The following is a 19,503-nucleotide window of genomic DNA, read 5'->3' on the forward strand; positions in this document are numbered from 1 at the left end:
TCTTTACTGAGAATAACTAAACCCCCCCCCCCCTTCCCAAGCTGGCCACTCGTTTTTGGGTGGGTTTTATGCCTGCGGACGATGTGTTCCGTGCAGACATTCTAAAGTAAACATCAAAAAACGAAAAAAGTTTTTGGCATCTGCTACCAACAGAGAATACGACATCAAGCAACTTATCACCTGTGACACAGTGGGAGTTGTCTATATGTTGGAGTGCGATTGTGAGCTCCAATATATTGGATGCACTTCCAGACCCTTACATGTTAGGTTAGCAGAACATGTTAACAACATTAAGAAGGGTCTTAAGACCCACACTGTGTCCAAGCATTTTAAATTGTTTCACCAGCAGAACCCCAAAAGTTTAAAGTTTTGGGGTATTGAGAGGGTTACAAAACACTGGAGAGGGGGCAATTTTATACGACAGCTAAGCAAAAGAGAATCTTATTGTATACACGAAACCCGAGTTCTCTGTCCTTAGGGATTAAATGTTGAATTCGACATTAATTGCTTTATCACTGATCGTTAATTTTTTATAGTTATAGGCTGGAGCATGAGATGGTCGCGGGTGACATATTTTAATATTTTATCTAATTTTTTTCTTTTTTATTCAAATTTTATTTCTATATATTTCATCTACCATACTCTGAATATTGAGGTTTTTGAGCATGTCCCCTTAACCATTTAAAATGTTTTATTATATGCTGACTGCTAGCATATATCCACCTGCAGGGTTTCTTCTCCGTTCGTTGGCCTTTTTTAATCATTGGGGACACTTCCGGGATTACGTCCCTGTATAGTTATCCTCCGTTCGCCTTTGTTACGTTGCTTTACGCAGCTTTGGGTTGCTATGGCGACCGTTGTGTATATAGCGCGGATGATCACGCCCCTTCCGGATCTGCTGACGAAGTCCCCGCCCACTGGGACGCAACGAGTTTGAAAGGAAGGAAGCGCCGTGAAGTCACCCGCAACCGTCTCATAGCTTATCTATCCATGCTCGTACATCTGGCACCGGATGAGTGCCTTATTTGTAAGTTTTTTATCTTTGCATTTATCTTATTAAAAATCTTTTATACGGAGAGCACTATGGTCTATCCCCTTTATATTTTCATGATATACACGTTTGGGAATTGATTCTGCATATTGTGTATCCTGTACTGCTGCTGATCAAGTCGGATCCTCTGCATATCTGCTTTATTTGACCCGCAAGGGAAAGCCTATCTGACCCTCTATAACGAAAGGGTCCGGTTGTTGAGGTGAGAGGCCACTTCATATGCTGGTGGAGGGATCACTTTTATATCCACAAAGTTTTTCAGCATGATGTCACAACACTTTTGGGATCTTGAAGTTTATGGACTATTATGTTGATTTTATTTTTTATTTTTCATTATTTTCTCAGCGCTGCACCTCCTGCTATACTATTACTTTTAGGGATTTGATATATTGACCCTGGTGTTCAGCTGCTTTTTCATCTATTAGTATATATATTTGCACTGATTTGTTCCGTTTTTCAGGACACAAGAACAGCAAGGAAGATTGCTGTACGAATGTCAGGTAGTACAGTAGCTCCTCCTGACCTGGCAGGTTTTTTTTGTTCAGCTCTGCTGGGTTGAACGAAAAAAAAAAAACTACTAGTGTGTTCTAGGCTTTAGTCAAGGCTTATATGCGGGCTGTGCTTGGGTTTCAACGTTTCCAGGTGTACCTATTCACATTTACCTAGGTGGCCAAGACCATTTGTTCACAGCCAAACATACTCACGCCTTGTGTGATGACTAAGGCTGTTTTGAGATGAAACCTGTCAGCTTTTCCTGCAGGGCTGTGTTTTTAGCCTTATGTATGACTTTTTTTACACTGGAAAATTCAGTGATATGGCCTATTTATTACTAATATCCTATTGGAAACGAGCTGTCAGAAGCTGCAGTCTGCTTGGGATACAGGAATTAACCATTTTGCTAGGATTTTATACTCTGTGATGACCGCTGGCAGGGAATACTGCTAGTCTGTTACTTGCTTCTTAGGGCTCATTCACATGGGTGCAGTGGGCCATACACTATCAATAGAAGCGTATATTTCTGCATCCTGGAGTACAGGACTATGTATATAGCCATGGGCAGCAACCTGCACAAATGAATGACAGGTTGCAACAATTTGCTGGTAACTGCACGTCAAAGTATTTGCTGGCTTACAGGGATCAATGAGTGGCCCTGGACGAAAACTGCCTGCATCCGGGGGGGGGCAGCACACATCAGTCCCTGTATGCATGTAGACGCTCAGATGTGCAGTTACCAGCGACACGTACAGCCGCACCCTGTCATAAGTTTTTACAGGAAACGCTTATGACTCCTGGGTGCAGAAATAGGCTTATTTTTTCTTTTTAATGAGTTCTTGTGATGCATTTTATTTAAGCTTTTTTTATTTTTCTCTTTTCCCAGTGGTATGATAACATCTGGATATTGCTTTATTTGGGCATCATGTCAATACTCTAGAAATAGACCTGGCCTCACAATATGCCACTATAATTTAAATCAAGCAATATTTACAGTATGTAATGAAAATGTGTAGGGAGGGTCAACACAATTTTATGTTAATTACAATGCAAGACCAAACTGAATATTTTTTAATCAGAGGTAGAATGGGTAGAAACTTTGAGATTTTTGTTGATGTCTCCGCCTCATTGGACAAATCTGTCCCTGTGTGCTGTGTGATCTCACCAATGATAAAACCTGACATTGGTTTTAACCCATCTCCAGTTCTATCCAAAACAAAAGGTTTGTTAGGAAAAAAAATACTTTCTTTTTTTTTGGCCATCTTGCCAACAAATCCATAAGGAGAATAACAGAAAGCTACTTGTATCTCACACATGGATGATAGATTTTATGCAGCATGCAGCTCTTGATTGATGAAAAGGAGGCAGTGTCATGCAAAGAGCTAACAATCTGTAACATAGAGCAAAACCGCAACCGGCAGTTGCCTTGCTTTGTGCACTGGTGCGCAGTCATGTTGGAACCGGAAGGGTCGACCTCAAACTGTTCCCACAAAGTTGGGAGCATGAAATTGTGCAAAATGTATTGGTATGCTGACGCCTTAGGAGTTCCCTTTACTGGAACTAAGGGGCCAGGCCCAAGCCCTGAAAAAGAACTCCACACCATAATCCCCCCTCCATCAAATGATTTGGACCAATGCACAAAGCAAGGTCCATAAAGACCTGGATGAGTGAGTTTGGGGTGGAGGAACTTGGTCTGGCCTGCACAGAGTCCTGACCTCAACCCAATAAAACACCTTTGGGATGAATTAAAGAGGAGACTGCCAGCCAGGCCTTCTCGTCCACATCAGTGCCTGACCTCACAAATGCGTTTCTGGAAGAATAGTCAAACATTTCCAGACACACTCCTAAACCTTGTGGACGGCCTTCCCAGAAGAGTTGAAGCTGTTATAGCTGCAAAGAATGGGCCAACTCAATATTGAACCCTACGAATGAAGGCTGGGATGCCATTAAAGTTTATGTGCGTGTAAAGTCAGGCATCCCAATACTTTTGGTAATATAGTATGTATCTATCTCCACAATAAACAGACTTTCACATGCAAAAAGCTTTCAGTTCTTTCAACAGGACATTGTTTGTTTTAAATGGATAAAACATGAAGACTAAATCCGACTAATTTTAGCATTACCAAAAATAAGTCCATTAGTTACAGCTTTCATAAATAACTTTAACCTACACATCAGACAAAGTTCTCTTTTTAATGCATCACTGTAGTCAAGAATCTCTCGTAAATGCCAGTTATTAGCTCTTCTGTTTGCATACACCACAACTAAAGAATCCCTCATCACCCACTGTGTCAGCTAATACCATCTTCTTTCTATTCAGGAAATAGGAAAGATTCGTCTGTGGCTTGACAAACCCTTCACAATAGCGTAGGGTAGAAAATAACAAAAGTAGTAATAAAAGATTAAATACAGAGCCAGAACTCCTCAATCTATCTATGTCTTTGGGATGAAAGGTGTTACTATATAATAGGCATAATTTTCACATAAACATCCTATTATAAATTTCTAGGAGGATGTGATTTGGACTATAAAACAGCGAATATAATGACACTTGACAAAGTCAGTGGGGCAAGGTTCTCTAAAAGTTAGATGTGAGCATAAGTAACTTGTCAATTCTATAAATGCCCCAAATCTTGGAGCATTCTAGTATGAAAATAGCGTCACTTTCCTGCAGCACCATAGTACGGCTCATCCCCTAACGGCTCTTGCACTGGCCTCTTTTGGTATAATGGAGGATCTGGGCAAATAGGAAGGTGCTGGAGTAGAGGAGGACAATCTGTTGCCCCTTTGCTTCATCAAATAGACTTGTCCACCGCTTCATACAGTAAAACCAATTGGAAATAAAAATTCCTGTGTGAATTTGGTATATAGCTTTTGGTTCCCAAGCCCAGAATAAGATGGTGCCTGACTTAGGACCTCCATCCCTTGCTGGGGGGGAAGCCACAAAGCACAGATTTTAGGTCTTTAATATATATTCATATGTGGAGCATAGTATCTTGGGTCTTGACAGTTGTAGCTGTGACTGGGCCTCTTTCCAAGAGACCGAAGTGTGGCTGCTGTGCCCTTTACTGTCCCTCAGGAAAATTCACTTTTTTTTTTTTTTTTCCTGCACACCAAGCAGATGAGTGCTGTAAAAATAATCATGAATCTGATCTGTAATTTCACATAGTTAAGCACAGGCAATGTGTGGGGAAATGTCACTAGGTTGGCCATCAGCAACTTGCACTAGAATCCTTCCGCACTGAGAAAGTTCCACCAGTGCAATTTGTATTAAAAATGACTGATCCTAATGGGAGAAGTAAAAGGAGGTTCTAGTGCTTAACAATTTTACAATTGTCAGAGGTGTTGATATTTCATATTTATCTATCCTAAAGCCCATCCACGTAAAACATTAGTGTGGAATTCTACTTTTTAGAGCTTAAAAAGCAGTAACCATATATAAGCAAAGTCTTAGTCTGTATTAGTCTTGTGTGAATGAGCTCCCAGACAAAACAAAAATAAGGTTTTCTTGAAGTGACTTCCAATACCACAATCGTATGGTAGGTCATATGTTACTGCCTAGGGACAAGCAAAGCATGCGAAGAATTTACCAACATCCTGCTTTAACAATGTTTACATGACACTCATCGGTCCCAAACTGTTACAATAGACATTTTCTGGAGCCTGCATATGTTTTTCTTGTCAAAGGCTAGAAGTCATATTTATCAAGGAGAGAATGTTTTATGAGTGAGCAGTTTATGAATTCTGCTTTCACAGGTGCAGAGATTGGGAACATGTCCCAGAAATATTAAACCTCTGCTTAAATGATTTGTCCAGTGATAGATAATTGTATACATAGCTGCTGCCGATAATATAAAGGATAAAATATAGGTATTAAACATAGTATCCCATATTGCATACATAACTCAAGTATCTTGCTGATAAAGTTACTATGAAAGTAAAATGGCCTTATGTTTTTAACAATTCTTTTTTAAAGAAGTATCAACCCCAAAAGCAAACTTTTTATTATATTACAGATTGCCATGTTTTTGATGTAGCTTAGCTACATAAGATTGTTTTTGAGCCTTTTCTTCTTTTTTCATATTGATGGGGGATTTAAGTAATTTTTCACTCAAATAGAATCATCTATGGCTTGTCGAAGTCTGTTTAGTCCATCTAACGCTCCCTTCTCCCCATATTAAAAATGCTGATATCCAAAAGGTATACAGGAGGTGTGTTACTGAGCACATTTCCAGGTGAAAATAAAAGGGGGGAAAAAGACAATGCAGCTACCATACAGTATCTCACAAAAGTGAGTACACCCCTCACATTTTTGTAAATATTTTATTATAGCTTTTCATGTGACAACACTGAAGAAATTACACTTTTCTACAATGTAAAATTGTGAGTGTACAGCTTGTATAACAGTGTAAATTTGCTGTTCCCCCAAAATAACTCAACACACAGCCATTAATGTCTAAACTGCTGGCAACAAAAGTGAGTACACCCCTAAGTGAAAATGTCCAAAGTGCCAATATTTTGACCACCATTATTTTCCAGCACTGCCTTAACCCTCTTGGGCATGGAGTTCACCAGAGCTTCACAGGTTGCCCCTGGAGTCCTCTTCCACTCCTCCATGATGACGTCACTGAGCTGGTGGATATTAGAGACCTTGCGCTCCTCCACCTTCCGTTTGAGGATGCCCCACAGATGCTCAATAGGGTTTAGGTCTGGAGACATGCTTGGCCAGTCCATCACCTTTACCCTTAGCTTCTTTAGCAAGGCAGTGGTCGTCCTTGGAGGTGTGTTTGGGGTTGTTATCTTGTTGGAATACTGCCCTGCGGCCCAGTCTCAGTCCCAGTCGAAGGGAGGAGATCATGCTCTGCTTCAGTATGTCACAGTACATGTTGGCATTCATGGCTCCCCCAATGAATTGTAGCTCCCCAGTGCCGGCAGCACTCATGCAGACCCAGACTAGGACACTCCCACCACGATGCTTGACTGTAGGCAAGACACACTTGTCTTTGTACTCCTCACTCGTTTTGCTGCAATGCATGCTTGACACCATCTGAAACAAGTTTATCTTGGTCTCATCAGACCACAGGACATGGTTCCAGTAATCCATGTCCTTAGTCTGCTTGTCTTCAGCAAACTGTTTGCAGGATTTCTTGTGCATCATCTTTAGAACAGGCTTCCTTCTGGGATGCCAGCAATGCAGACCAATTTGATGCAGTGTGCGGCGTATGGTCTGAGCACTAACAGGCTGATCCCCCCCCCCCCACCCCTTCAACCTCTGCAGCAATGCTGACAGCACTCATAAGGCTGTTTCCCAAAGACAACCTCTGGATATGACGCTGTGCACTCAACTTCTTTGGTCGACCATGGTGAGGCCTGTTCTGAGTGGAACCTGTCCTGTTAAACTGATGTATGGTCTTAGCCACCTTGCTCCAGCTCAGTTTCAGGGTCTTGGCAATTTTCTTATAACCTAGGCCATCTTTATGTAGAGCAACAGTTCTTTTTTTCAGATCCTCAGAGTTCTTTGCCATGAGGTGCCATGTTGAACTTCCAGTGAGCAGTATGAGAGAGTGAAAGCGATAACACCAAATTTAATACGCCTGCTCCCCATTCACACCTGAGACCTTGTAACACTAATGAGTCACATAACACCAGGGAGGGATAATTGCTAATTGGGCCCAATTTGGACATTTTCACTTAGGGGTGTACTCACTTTTGTTGCCAGCGGTTTAGACATTAAGGGCTGTGTGTTTGAGTTATTTTGAGGGAACAGCAAATTTACACTGTTTTATACAAGCTGTACACTCACTACTTTACATTGTAGCAAAATATAATTTCTTCAGTGCTGTCATTATAAAAAGATATAATAGAATATTTACAAAAATGTGAGGGGTATACTCACTTTTGTGAGATACTGTATCTAATAATTAGTAAGCTGTAATATATTACATTTCTTTTTGTTTTGGGTTTAAAGTATTGCTATATCCACAACCGTAAAATCAGTCTGTATACGCAGTAAAGCATGCTTGTTCATACTGTGGAACCTAAGGGGTTAATTCTCTGCATTGTGTATAAAGGCTGTTTGATCCAGCCTTCTTTGACCCCCCTCTTCTTCAACAGACTCCAGTCCATTTCCTGATAGAATAGAGCATTAGGGAACAAGCTGCACATGCTCAGTTTGGTGTGTTGCTAGAGTTTTTTTTTTTTTTTTTTTTTTTCTTTGGCCCTGTGCGGATCACATGCACTCTCCCTTCAGCACTGTCCAGACAGAGGGTCAGGGGTCCTGCAACCTCCATAGGACAGTCACAGTAGAATGAAAACTCCTCTTACAGGCTTTACACAGACAATGATAGAAGTCACAAGAATGCTCTAACTGCTGGTGAAAAAAGGATTTAGCAGTTTAGATTTACTATAATGCTTGCATCTCCGTGTTCTGCATACTGTGGGAGACCAGATATAGGGAATGCAGGGTCCTGGGTTTAGTAACACTTAAAGCGGAATTAAATGTCAAAGTCAATATAAAGCAGTTAGGAGCTTTGTAACCATCATACACATGTTAGTGTCTCACCTAATTTACTCAATGCAATCTTATGGCTGTTGGGCAGCTGAGGGATGTGACCACGTTGGTCGGCCAAGCTGACCACTTTAGTCTTTTAAAAAAAAGGCATTTATACATTAAGTACATTAAAATATTCATAATAATGTAGAACACACCTCTTTCACAACAGTCCACCAACAACTATGTATAATGTGTCCTCTGAAGTTCATTTGATAACATTTTGGTTTTTTTTGTTTTTTTTTTGTTTTTTTTAGAGACAACCAATTCCAGAGGATGATATTAAATTGAAGAGGGACCAGGAACAAATTAGTGCCAACCATTCAAAACCTATAGATATTGTCTTGACAAGCAACGAAACTATGGATTTTGAGGTGTCAGAGCTTAGAGGAGTGACTGTAGTCAGTTCAGATCTTGTAGCTGACAATCAGAGTAACCTACTCTCTACTGCTGCAAGCCATAATGGACTTAAGGACAGACATGAATCGCTAGACAGCGATGTTGCTAAAGAGATACAATACTTAGATGAGGTGTTAGAAGCAAACTGTTGTGACACTGCTGCAGACAACCCCTTCAATGGATCGACTTCTCCAGAACCAGCTGCTACTATAACTGTTGATGGCTCAGGTCCTTTTGTTAGCATTAGCAATGACCGTTGCACTTCAGAAATGGATATTATAGCAGTGGATCGTAAACCTCTCCCAGTTGTAGAAATTGATAAATCCACAGAAAGCATGGAACCAATTAAAATTAATGGACATTCTAGAGAGGAGTTGAAAGATGATCACACTGATGTATTTACATACCCTGCCAGCCCAAATTCCTCAAATAGTTCACGGAGGTCATCAAAAGATGGAGAGAATATTCCAAAAGTCATTAAAAAAGAAGCAAAGTTTGAACTTCGTGCATTCCATGAGGAAAAAAAGCCATCAAAACTTTTTGAAGATTTCAATGAGAAGGAACATATAAGAGTAAGAAAAGTCAGACCATCAGAGGAAGTTGTAGAACTAGAAAAGGAGAGAATTGAGCTTATTAAAAGCCAAGCTGTGAAAAAGAACCCAGGTATTGCAACCAAGTGGTGGAATCCACCTCAAGAAAAAACAATAGAGGAGCAGCTAGATTCTGACCACTTGGAGTCCCACCTGAAATATAAAGAGCGCAAACAAAAACAGCAGGCCATACCTTCACCACCAATTAAAAGTGCTTCTGTTTCACCTGTACCTTCAGAAACATCTCCTACTGTGAATAAGGAAGACATTGTTACTGAACAAATAGATTTCTCAGCGGCAAGAAAACAGTTTTTAAACATGGAAAATACAAGCCAGACCAGCTTCAGAGCTCCACCAAAGAGATCAGTTGCTCCCAACCTTTTTTCTGTGAAACCTTTCTATAAAGTAAGCCATGATAATAAAGCTCATTCATCTGTCACACCTACGAATCCATTTAATGAGTGTGAAACAGTCAAACCTGATGACGTGTCACTAGTCAAAGCAGAAAAAGTTCTCTGTTCCTCTGAAGAACAGCAAAGGACCTATCAGACACTTTTACCAAAGTCATCAAGTGAACACTCTAGTAAGGTCTTGACAGAAGACCATGAATTTGTCAGTGCTTCAGCAAAACCTACTGTTGTGAAGGATGATGATACTGACATTTCAGATGGTTTTATTAAATCTGTTACTGTGTCTTCTATACCTGAGGAGCTGGACTCTGGTTTAGATGACTTATCTGTAAAATCTCAGGACACCACAGTTATGGAGACACTTTCAAATGATTTCAGTATGGACAATATTAGTGACAGTGGTGCATCAAATGAAACTATTAATACCTTACATGAACATTCACTTGGTGACTTTTCACAGCCACAAACACCTTTACATGAGAATGATTACTCCGTAGAGGGAGTGTCAAAATCATTTAGTGATCAAGGCTTTTATTCACCATCTTCTATGCTGCATGACTCTATTGTTTCTGAGGATCCGATAGAATATCAGGCTGGTGTGTTGGTACAAAATGTAATTCAACAGGCTCTTGCTGAAAAAGCTGGGATAAGAGACTACAGTATACAAGAGCATCCAGCAGTGCCCAACCATGAAAGGAGGGAGGACTTCAATGAACAGAAGGACATAGTAAAAGATGATCCAAGGCCATATACTCCAGAGGGTCAAGATGAAACCATATTTGAGCCACCTCAAGTTTCTTCACCAGTGCAAGAAACAAGAGGTACAACAGTAACATCAGAGGCTTCAGAGCAGGAGCCTCCAACTAGGCAACACAAAATCCCTGAACCTTTGTCTATACCTCCAGTAACTGAAGAAGATCCCATTGAAGAAACTAGGCAGGAGAGCTACTTTAGCAAGTATTCCCAAGCTGCTGAACTCAGAAGCACTGCTTCTATTCTGGCAACACAAGAATCCGAGGTAACAGTTGGCCCTTTTAAACTTAGATCAAGGAAGCAGAGAACACTCTCAATGATTGAAGAGGAGATCAGAGCTGCACAGGAGAGGGAGCAAGAGTTGAAGAAGCAGAGACAAAGGCAAAGCTTGCAAAGTCCAACAAGTCCGTTAAGTAAGAATGTACCTGTGATGCCAACACGAACAGCCTCCTACAAAACAGCACCAGGTAAGTTATGCTTCTCAAATCCTTAAATGAAAAACAAACTTTTTTTCAATTTTAGGGAGGGGTTAAACCCTTTTTCAGTTTATTGTATGTTGTCCAATTTGGGAGATTTCCCTTTACTTTCAATCGTGAAATTGGAACTGAAAGGGAAAGAAAATCTTTACAAAGTGTGCTCCATTATCCTCTTAGAAAGTGCCCAGAATAAGTATCCCTATTAAAATGTTTCCCCTCCATTCCTATTTAGGGAACTGTAAAATTGTTTAGATTTCCCATCAGTTTGTATTTTAGTGATAATGGCCAACAGGACAAATAGACAGGTGTAATCTACCCATTGGAGACAGCTAAAAAAAAAATCTGGACAAAGGGTCCAACGTCCAAAAATGAAAAAAACGATTTGAGCTATACATACATATCCTTTTATATCGATGAAAAAAGGAAAACCTCCTTCATGAGTTTTTGGAGCTAAAAAAATGTTTGCTTTACTAGAATAAAGGAAGGCTTACCATTATCTTAAATGTTCATAAATTAATTATTTTTTTTAAAAGATCTTGCATCACATTTGAGTGAATTTGTGCCGCCCCGTTTTTCCACCTCGTCCAATCACTTTACATATATTCAGAAAATGCAAAGCATTTTCTAAATGGCTCTCGTGCCAAGCAGCTGACCTCTTGTGTTCGGAATGCAGCAGGGCAACTGCTCAGCATAGGGTGCAGAAGAAAATGGAGATCACTGGAGTAGCGGTGTCTACTTCAGTGATTTCCAGCTTCCAGGGGGATCAGCCAAGCATGGAATATGCATAGTTATGCATATTCCCTGCACATAGTACACAGACCACCTGCACAACATACAGCCCCCCTTCATAGTACACAGACCCCTTTCATTATAAAGTCCACCCCTGCACTCCCAGTCTCCTGGGACAGTGCTGCCAGCATACTCTAAGGTTGAGAAAACTTCACACTGTCAACCTGTCAGCCCCTTCTCATACACCGCTCCTCCTGTGTCGCTCTCATTTGTAAATCAAAGCTTCTAAATACCTCCATTAATGCCGGGCCCGGTCATGTGACTGCTCTCCTCTTTCATTGATGGTCACATTACTGCTCTTCTCCTCCAATCAAAAGCTACTACACGAGGAGGAGAATGGCCACTACGAGCGGCATTAATTGAGGGATTCAGAGGCTTAGATTTACATTGACGGTGACACAGGAGAAGCGGTATATGACAAAGGTGTCCTTTTATGAAAGTGCCGTAAAATACCGCTTTTCAGTTCTCAGGCATTCTCAGAGGAGATCGCTCTCCTCTGAGTGCCTGTTTATGAAAGTGTGTAGATCGCTTCTCATGTTGAGTTGAGGAGCGATCTACAAACGCCAGGAACTCCTGAGAATGGCTCCTCTCACTATAATCTCGTGTGATGTAGCGGGATTACAGTATGAGTAACCATAAAATACAAATGTTTAACACATTCAGCACACATTATTCCCCAACATATTAATAAAATAATAAAGTTAAATTCCCCCTACACAATATACATTAACCTAATTATAAAAAAAAAACATTGTTTTTATCAATATTTAAAGATCATACATGTCCCTATTTAAATGTGAATGGTGTATAGTAAATGAATGTAATGCACATATGTAATGCAGCTATACACCATTCATATAAATGCAAAACACATTTATAATCATTAAAAAAATAATTTTAATAAAGTATACCTATAAATATCAATAAATTAAAATAAAATATATTTCATTATAGATTATCAATTTTTATGTTTAACTGGTGCGATGCGAGAACACTGCAAATCCATGTCTGTTCACACTGCCATATGCGAATCGCTGGGGAGTGTCAATACATTGTAACCCCCAGATCAGCTTGCATATCGCACTGTGAACTGACAGTTCGGACATGAATCGGATCGCATATGTGTGAACACACATGCGATCCGATTCTGGTCCAAACAGAAAAAAGGGTCCTGTGCGTGTTTGCACCGAATGCGGTGCGATATCAGCCATACTATCTGTACAGCTGATATCGCACCGCACAGACATCGCATGTAATGTGAATGGCAGTGTGCTGCGAATAACATGCGATGCCTGTGCGATGTTCGGCATCGCACAAGTGTGAACTGGGCCTAAAAGTTAACAACACCCCCAAATCAGTTCGCATATCGCAGTGCGATCTGCAAACTCGGACATTAATCGAATCGCATGGGTGTGAACACCCATGCGATCCGATTCTGCTGTGGACCAAAAAAAGGGTCCTGTAAGAGTTTGGTCCGAGGGCAATGCAAATTTAGCAATACTATCTGTATGGCTGAAATCGCATCGCACAGAGATCGGATGTGATTTTGCACTGCAGTGCGGTGCGAATCACATCCGATCTTGGACACCGCAGCAGTGGGAACTGGCCCTAAATCATATTGCATTTGCACCAAAATGGTACAGGACCCTTTATTTGGTCCGCACTGGAATCGGATGGCATGGGTGTGAACATCCATGCCATCCGATTCCTGCACCATTACATAGTTCGCACTGCGATCTGTGAAATGATCTGGGGGTGTCATTAACGTTACATTGACACCCGCAGTGGTGCGCAGATGTCAATGTAGGTGCGATGTGAAAACCCGCACAGGAATCACGCCGGTTCACGCATCGCACAAGTGTGAACCCAGCCAGAGACGTGAACATCTAAAAAAAATATATAGATATAGATATATCTATATATATATATAGCTATAGATTATATCTATATATGTATATATACACTATAAATTCCTATCCTGCTGGTTTTGGGGTGTGTAATGGTGGGGAAGGTGTGCTCTGACTGTTTGGTGAAAGAAAGAAGTCAAAAGACTTCTTGCTTTCTCCAGAATATCAGCCAGTTTCAGGCTTCTCACTCTGATTCTCCACTTCTGAAATGGTGAATCAGAAAGTGAGAATTCTGTCACAGATCGCCAGTGAGGTGCTAAGATCGCACCTTCATAAACTGGCTGTTTCTGTGAAGTCAGTTACAAATTCTCACTGTGCTGAGATAATCAGCGGAGAGCATGTTCTCCGCTGATTATCTCAGTTTCATAAACTGGTAATGAGCTGAGATCAGCGGTGAGACTCGGGATCGCTGCTGATCTCAGTTTCATAAAAGGACACCAAAGGGCTGGCAGCAATGTTTTCTGACCTTTTAAAGTTTACTGGCAGTGCTGTCCCAGGGCCAGGAGAGGCAGAGCGGCCGGCCTGACACCCTCCCAATGGATGGCACCCGGGGGCGGACCGACCGATCTCCGCCCCCTGTTGGTAAAAAAACCCAGGGTTTATCCTCTATTTTCAGGGTAAAAAAGTGCGTATTATACGCCGATAAATACGGTAGTTTGATTTCATCATGTATTAAGAAATTAAGAATTAAACTGGTTGTAAACCTCAAACATGAAAAATTAACAAAGCACATCCCACTATAGTGTGTACTAACCTGAATCCAAAGCACTCTTCTCCTGCAGCGCCCTGCAGACTGTTACTCCCTTTGCATCTCCATGCAGACTGTTGCTCCCTGCATCTCCGTGCAGACTACAGTTCCTAAGAGTTCTCCATCCGTCACCATGTGAGGGACAGAAACATCACTTTTGACCGTGTAAAAGCAATGGTCTTAGATCTCTTCAACTCCTGCCCAAACTTGTTTCCTCTTGTACCAACTTGATTCCTCCTGCACAATCTTGTAGTTGCTAATTAAAGTATGATACATCCTCTTCTATTGGGTAGTATGAACTCTGAATAAGCCCCTCTACTGGCTCTGATGACTCACTGCTACTAAGCCTGAGGCCTGCAGAACCTCTCCCCGGAGGCCTAGTAGGTTAAAGTCTATCTTCTAGGAAATGGACTACTGCTCCCAGCCAGTCCAACTTGAAAACCATGTGCCAGCCGGCCACACTATTTTGACACACATCTCCACAGTCTCTTCTCTGATACAGGACTCTTTACCATCCACCGTGTGCATGATAAGGACTCTGCTAGTGACCGTGTAGAAGCAGAGTTCGCTCACAGATTCCCTGGCACCTCCAGCCATCCACTGTGGTAACACTAAGCGACCTTCCAGCCCTGAGTCCTTGTTGAGGAACTTGTCTGGACCATGCGTTCCGACAGCTTCTCCTGCCCCTCTGCTCCAGGAGTTCCCTGCCACTGACCGTGTGGTGACAGACCTTGCCAATGACCGTGTAGAGGCAATCTTCCCTCAGGCCTCCTCCTGCAATCGCTACACCCCCCCAGATGGGGGTGTACTCCTGCGGCTTTCTAGCACTCCATTCCTCACGTCACCCAGCCGACTACACCTCCCCAGCAGCATGTGTCCTCAGCTTATATAGGAGGCCCGCCCCCTGCCAACACCAGTTAGGGATTGCTAAGGGCTCCCACAGAGTTGCCTGCCACTCTACCTCTAGGCCCAGCCTCCTCTTCCAGAACATTCTCCCTCGAAGCAGGGGAGGCGCCTCAGAACTGGAGCCCAGGTGATCACACCCACTGCTACTCTGACCACTCCCAGCCCTCAGATCAAAACAGACAGGCCTAGCTTGCAGCATAAGCCTGCCTAAATTTGCCTGTGTTGAACAACCTAGTAAAATAACCCTTACTAGCACCTACCTTCTGGTAGAGGGTGCTGCCCTTTTCCCATCAGATCATTTTGCACGACCTGTCCTGATCGGTTCTCAAAAGCTGTGTACTAACAATCAGATTATTGTACGATTGCTTCCTACAGCGGTATTTTTCACATTATTTTCTGATCGTGTGTGCTTGGCTTAAAGTAGTTGTAAAGCCTCAAGGTTTTTCACCTTAATGCATTCTATGCATTAAGGTGAAAAACCTTCTATGCTGCAGCTCTCCCCAGACCCCCCTTTTTAGTTACCTGAGCCCGATTTGATCCAGCACAAGCACAGCCGCTGTCTCTCCTCATTGGACAGGTTGATGGCAGCAGGAGCCTTTGGAAATGAGATGAGATTCCCCTCTGACATCAGCCATGAGATCACGTGACCACTGTGCTGTCTGCTCAGCCCCCCCGCTGTAGTCTTTAGATCTGGGAGGAGAGTGGCGGTCGGCAATCTAAAATAAGGTATATAGCGGCATCATTGAAAAAAATTTGCACGGTGTAGCATACTTTATTAGAGCAGAGGGGCTGACAGTAATCCTGACTCCACTGCCAGTTACTACTAGCGACAGGAGAGGACGGGAGGGGCGGAGAGGAGATCGCTCACACACTAGGAGCTGACAGGCAAGGAGGGAGAGGGAGGAGAGACTCTAACACTGCGGGGTGACAGAGGCACGTAAACTGACCATGGTATAATGGATCAGAAGCCATGATTACCGTGGTCAGTTCACCTAGGGCAGTGATGGCGAACCTTGGCACGCCAGATGTTTTGGAACTACATTTCCCATGATGCTCATGCACTCTGCAATGTAGTTGAGCATCATGGGAAACATAGTTCCAAAATATCTGGGGTGCCAAGGTTCGCCAACACTGACCTAGGGGGACACACGAACAGGCAGGGTCAACCAGATTTTTATTAACAGCATAGAAAGGGATAGATTAGACAGCACAAGCACTATGCCATTTTTAACCTGATTTTAAAGGAACAGAATTTTTTTTTTTTTTCTTTTAGGGTTACAACCTCTTTAATATATGCAGTAGTCTTCCACGAATAGTCTGCTGCATTGCATTTTCTCCTCTGTCTGGCTTCATGCCATCTGTTGGAAATTACAAGCCAATTAGCTCACTGGGAAAGAGTTCACCAAACAAATGTGTGTTATGTACATAAGTATTGTCTGCTAAATCTCTTTTCAATAGAGGTTTTTCTACAAAGCACTAGTGGATAAGCCCACATTGAACTGATGTGACAAGAAAAACAACCATCAACAAAATGTGAAGCCAGCCTTCTAATGCCAAGTATATTTCTAAAGAGAGTGGTAAATCTAGCAATTATTCATTATTAGTCTTGGGTGCAACTTGGCATGCCTCATGAGTGCACAGAAAGCAATACAATCCTGGTGGAGGGGCTCTAAACTATTCTTATTCTATTAGAAAATGTGGTTCAATTGTTGCTTGTGTCCTTGTGATATTCGGCCCTTGTGTACCCAGTCTTAGAGGAGCTCCAGTAGCATTTTGAAAAATTAAGTCAGCAGATACAAAACTGTAATAAACAGATACTCGCCTGTCCTAGGATCCAGCACTGTGCTCACCTGAGCCCTTTGTTCCACCGGTCTTTGGTCCCCGGTGGCGGCATCTTAACTGTGAGCACTCGGCTGTGAAGCTGCAAGCTTCCCATTGTGAATGGTCCTGCAGTCTTCTGGGACCTCTAACATGTCATGATGGCCTCTACATCATTACTGTGTCCTATGGAGAATAAGGAGATAGTGGGAAGAACCACAATGGGTGGAAGTGTCAATGCTAAAGACCTTGCCAGAGGCTGTAACTCTTGAGGACAGCTGAGGTAGAATTTTCTACCCAGCGGAGAGAGGAGTATTTTCAGAGCTGGTGGTATATTTTTGGGGGTAGTGGCAAACGATCGCACCAAAAAAAAATCGCACCAAGCATGTATTGATTGGTTTGCACAAAAGTTAGTGTCTACAAAATATGGGATAATTTTTTTTTTTTTTTTAATTCATTTTTACTAGTAATGTCGATCAGTGACTTTTAGCGGGACTGCGATATTGCGGCGGACACATCGGACACCTAACTGACACTTTTTTTGGGACCAGTGATACTAATAAAGTGATCGGTGCTAAAATTATGTAATGTCACTGTACCAATGAGACTGGCTGGTAAGGTATTAACATCAGGGGCAATCAAAGGGTTAACTGTGCCTAGGTTGTGCTCACTCATGGTGTGGGAGGTGCTTTGACTAAGGGAAGGCAAAGATCCGTGTTCCTGCTTTTCAGAAACACAGGTTCAATGCCTTCCCTTCTGACAGAACGACAATCTGCCTGTGTCCTGTGTAATTGGCGGGTGCCTGCGGACATCCGGTCTTCGGTACCCGCCGCTGGGCTCCCACTGTGTATAATCACAGCGGGAGCGGGTCACCGCCAGCGTGCGCCCCAGACCCAGAAGTGTCAGATCACATATTAGGTACGTGATCTGGCGCAGAGCCACCACCCTGCCACAGTATATTGCAGTGGGCAATGTTAAATGGTTAAGTTAGCCACCCATGATGTCTGCTCATTGGGAATGAATTAAAGTAGTTGTAAAGGTAAAAAGTTTTTTTAGCTTAATGCATTATCTGCATTAAAGTGGTTGTAAACCCACAGAAAAATAAAAAAAAAAACCCTGCAAGACAAAGGCATATTAAGCTAGTATGCATAGGATACTAGTTCAATATGAAATACTCACCTTAGATCGAAGCCGCTGCAGTGGTCCCGGCACACTGCTCTGCCTGGTGACATGTCTCCCGGAGTTATTTCCAGGTATCGGGGGGGGGGGCTCCAGCGCTGTGATTGCCAGAGCCGCGATGATGTCACTCCCGTGCATGTGCACGGGAGTAGCTGCTAATGGTACTTTAGCTGAAGCAACAGCACGAATGTTGATACAGGGTATATCGCCTACACCGTGCAGGTTTAGGAGATATCCTGGGTAGCTACAGGTAGACCTTATTATAGGCTTACTTGTAGTGAAAAATGGTTTGTAAGGGTTTACATCAGCGTTAAAAAAAATAGTAGCTCCCCCTGCAGCCTTCCCTATATACTTACCTGAGTGTGATCTTGATCCCAGCAATGTGCACGTCTGCAGCAGCTCTTCTCCCCTCTCCCTACTGTCACAGGCTTGGCTGAGAGCGGCTACATGTCTGAATAGATGCAAACAGCGCAACTCGAGATCAAGCATGCACAAACATGGGGGGGGGGGGGGGGGGAATAGGAGCGCCACCAGGGGACCTCAGAGGAGGAGATTTGGGGCTGCACTGTGCAAAATCATTGCGCAGAGCACATGAGTGTAACATGTTTATTTAAAAAAAAAAAAGAAAAATCACTTTTTTTGCCTAAGGGTTCTGTGCTGTACATTATGATTGTGCCACACACTACCTACTGAATAAGCTAGCTCAGCCAGTCTTCAATCATATAATTTATGACTACAAAACCCTAACCTATTCTGTTAAAATGGTGTGATTTTGATTTTTTTTTTTTTTTTTTTCTGCAACCACGGGTTGCAGGAAAGAAAATTGCTAGATTCCCCCATCAACAGTGTTTATGGGGAATCCCTTGCGGAGCTGTTGTGTTCTCCCAGTGGAGAGCTGTCCCGACCGGGAGAACATAGTGATTATAGCTAGCAGCTATAGCCGCTGGCAAAAATCGTATGAAACCTCCAACAAGTGTGTGTTTGTTTGTTTTCCATTAGAATATCTAAGTTTTATTAATGTTTTCACTTAAACTTTAAACAATTTTCACCCATTTTTAACATAAGATTCAATTTTGGTAAGTCTTGGGTAAAGTTGTGTAAATATTCCTTGAGACTATTGATAAATGGACCCCTTAGGCTAGGTTCACACTTGTGCGGCTCTGGAAGCCGCGTTTTGCATGGGCACAGCAGCCCATTCATTTAAAAAGGTTCCTGTTCCATTTTTGAAAATGCTTGCTGCACAGAAACAACAAGAACAATGTGGTTCCAAGTGCAGGAAGCTGCACTGCGGTTTCTAGTGTGTGGGGGGTACCATTAGGATTAATGGCACCCCCACACATCTTCCGAACGGCAGCGCATTTTTCTGTGCGGGTGGTTGCGGAAATGGGTGCAGTCCCGCAGCGTCAATCACCCGCACAGGTGTGAACCTTGCCTC

The 19,503-nt window shown here is 42.5% G+C and overlaps 1 protein-coding gene across 4 annotated transcripts in view; it reads left to right on the forward strand.

The window, feature by feature from the left end:
• Positions 1–19,503, forward strand: part of PALM2AKAP2 (PALM2 and AKAP2 fusion) — a 511,246-nt gene that overhangs the window by 471,917 nt on the left and 19,826 nt on the right. For all 4 annotated transcript variants that reach the window (XM_073591310.1, XM_073591304.1, XM_073591317.1 and 1 more), the window contains one exon: positions 8,351–10,712. In XM_073591310.1, coding sequence (XP_073447411.1) covers positions 8,351–10,712 — 2,362 coding nt within the window. The remainder of the gene's footprint in view (positions 1–8,350; positions 10,713–19,503) is intronic.

This window comes from Aquarana catesbeiana, linkage group LG01 (genome assembly GCF_042186555.1).
Source record: "Aquarana catesbeiana isolate 2022-GZ linkage group LG01, ASM4218655v1, whole genome shotgun sequence".
NCBI lineage: Eukaryota > Metazoa > Chordata > Amphibia > Anura > Ranidae > Aquarana > Aquarana catesbeiana.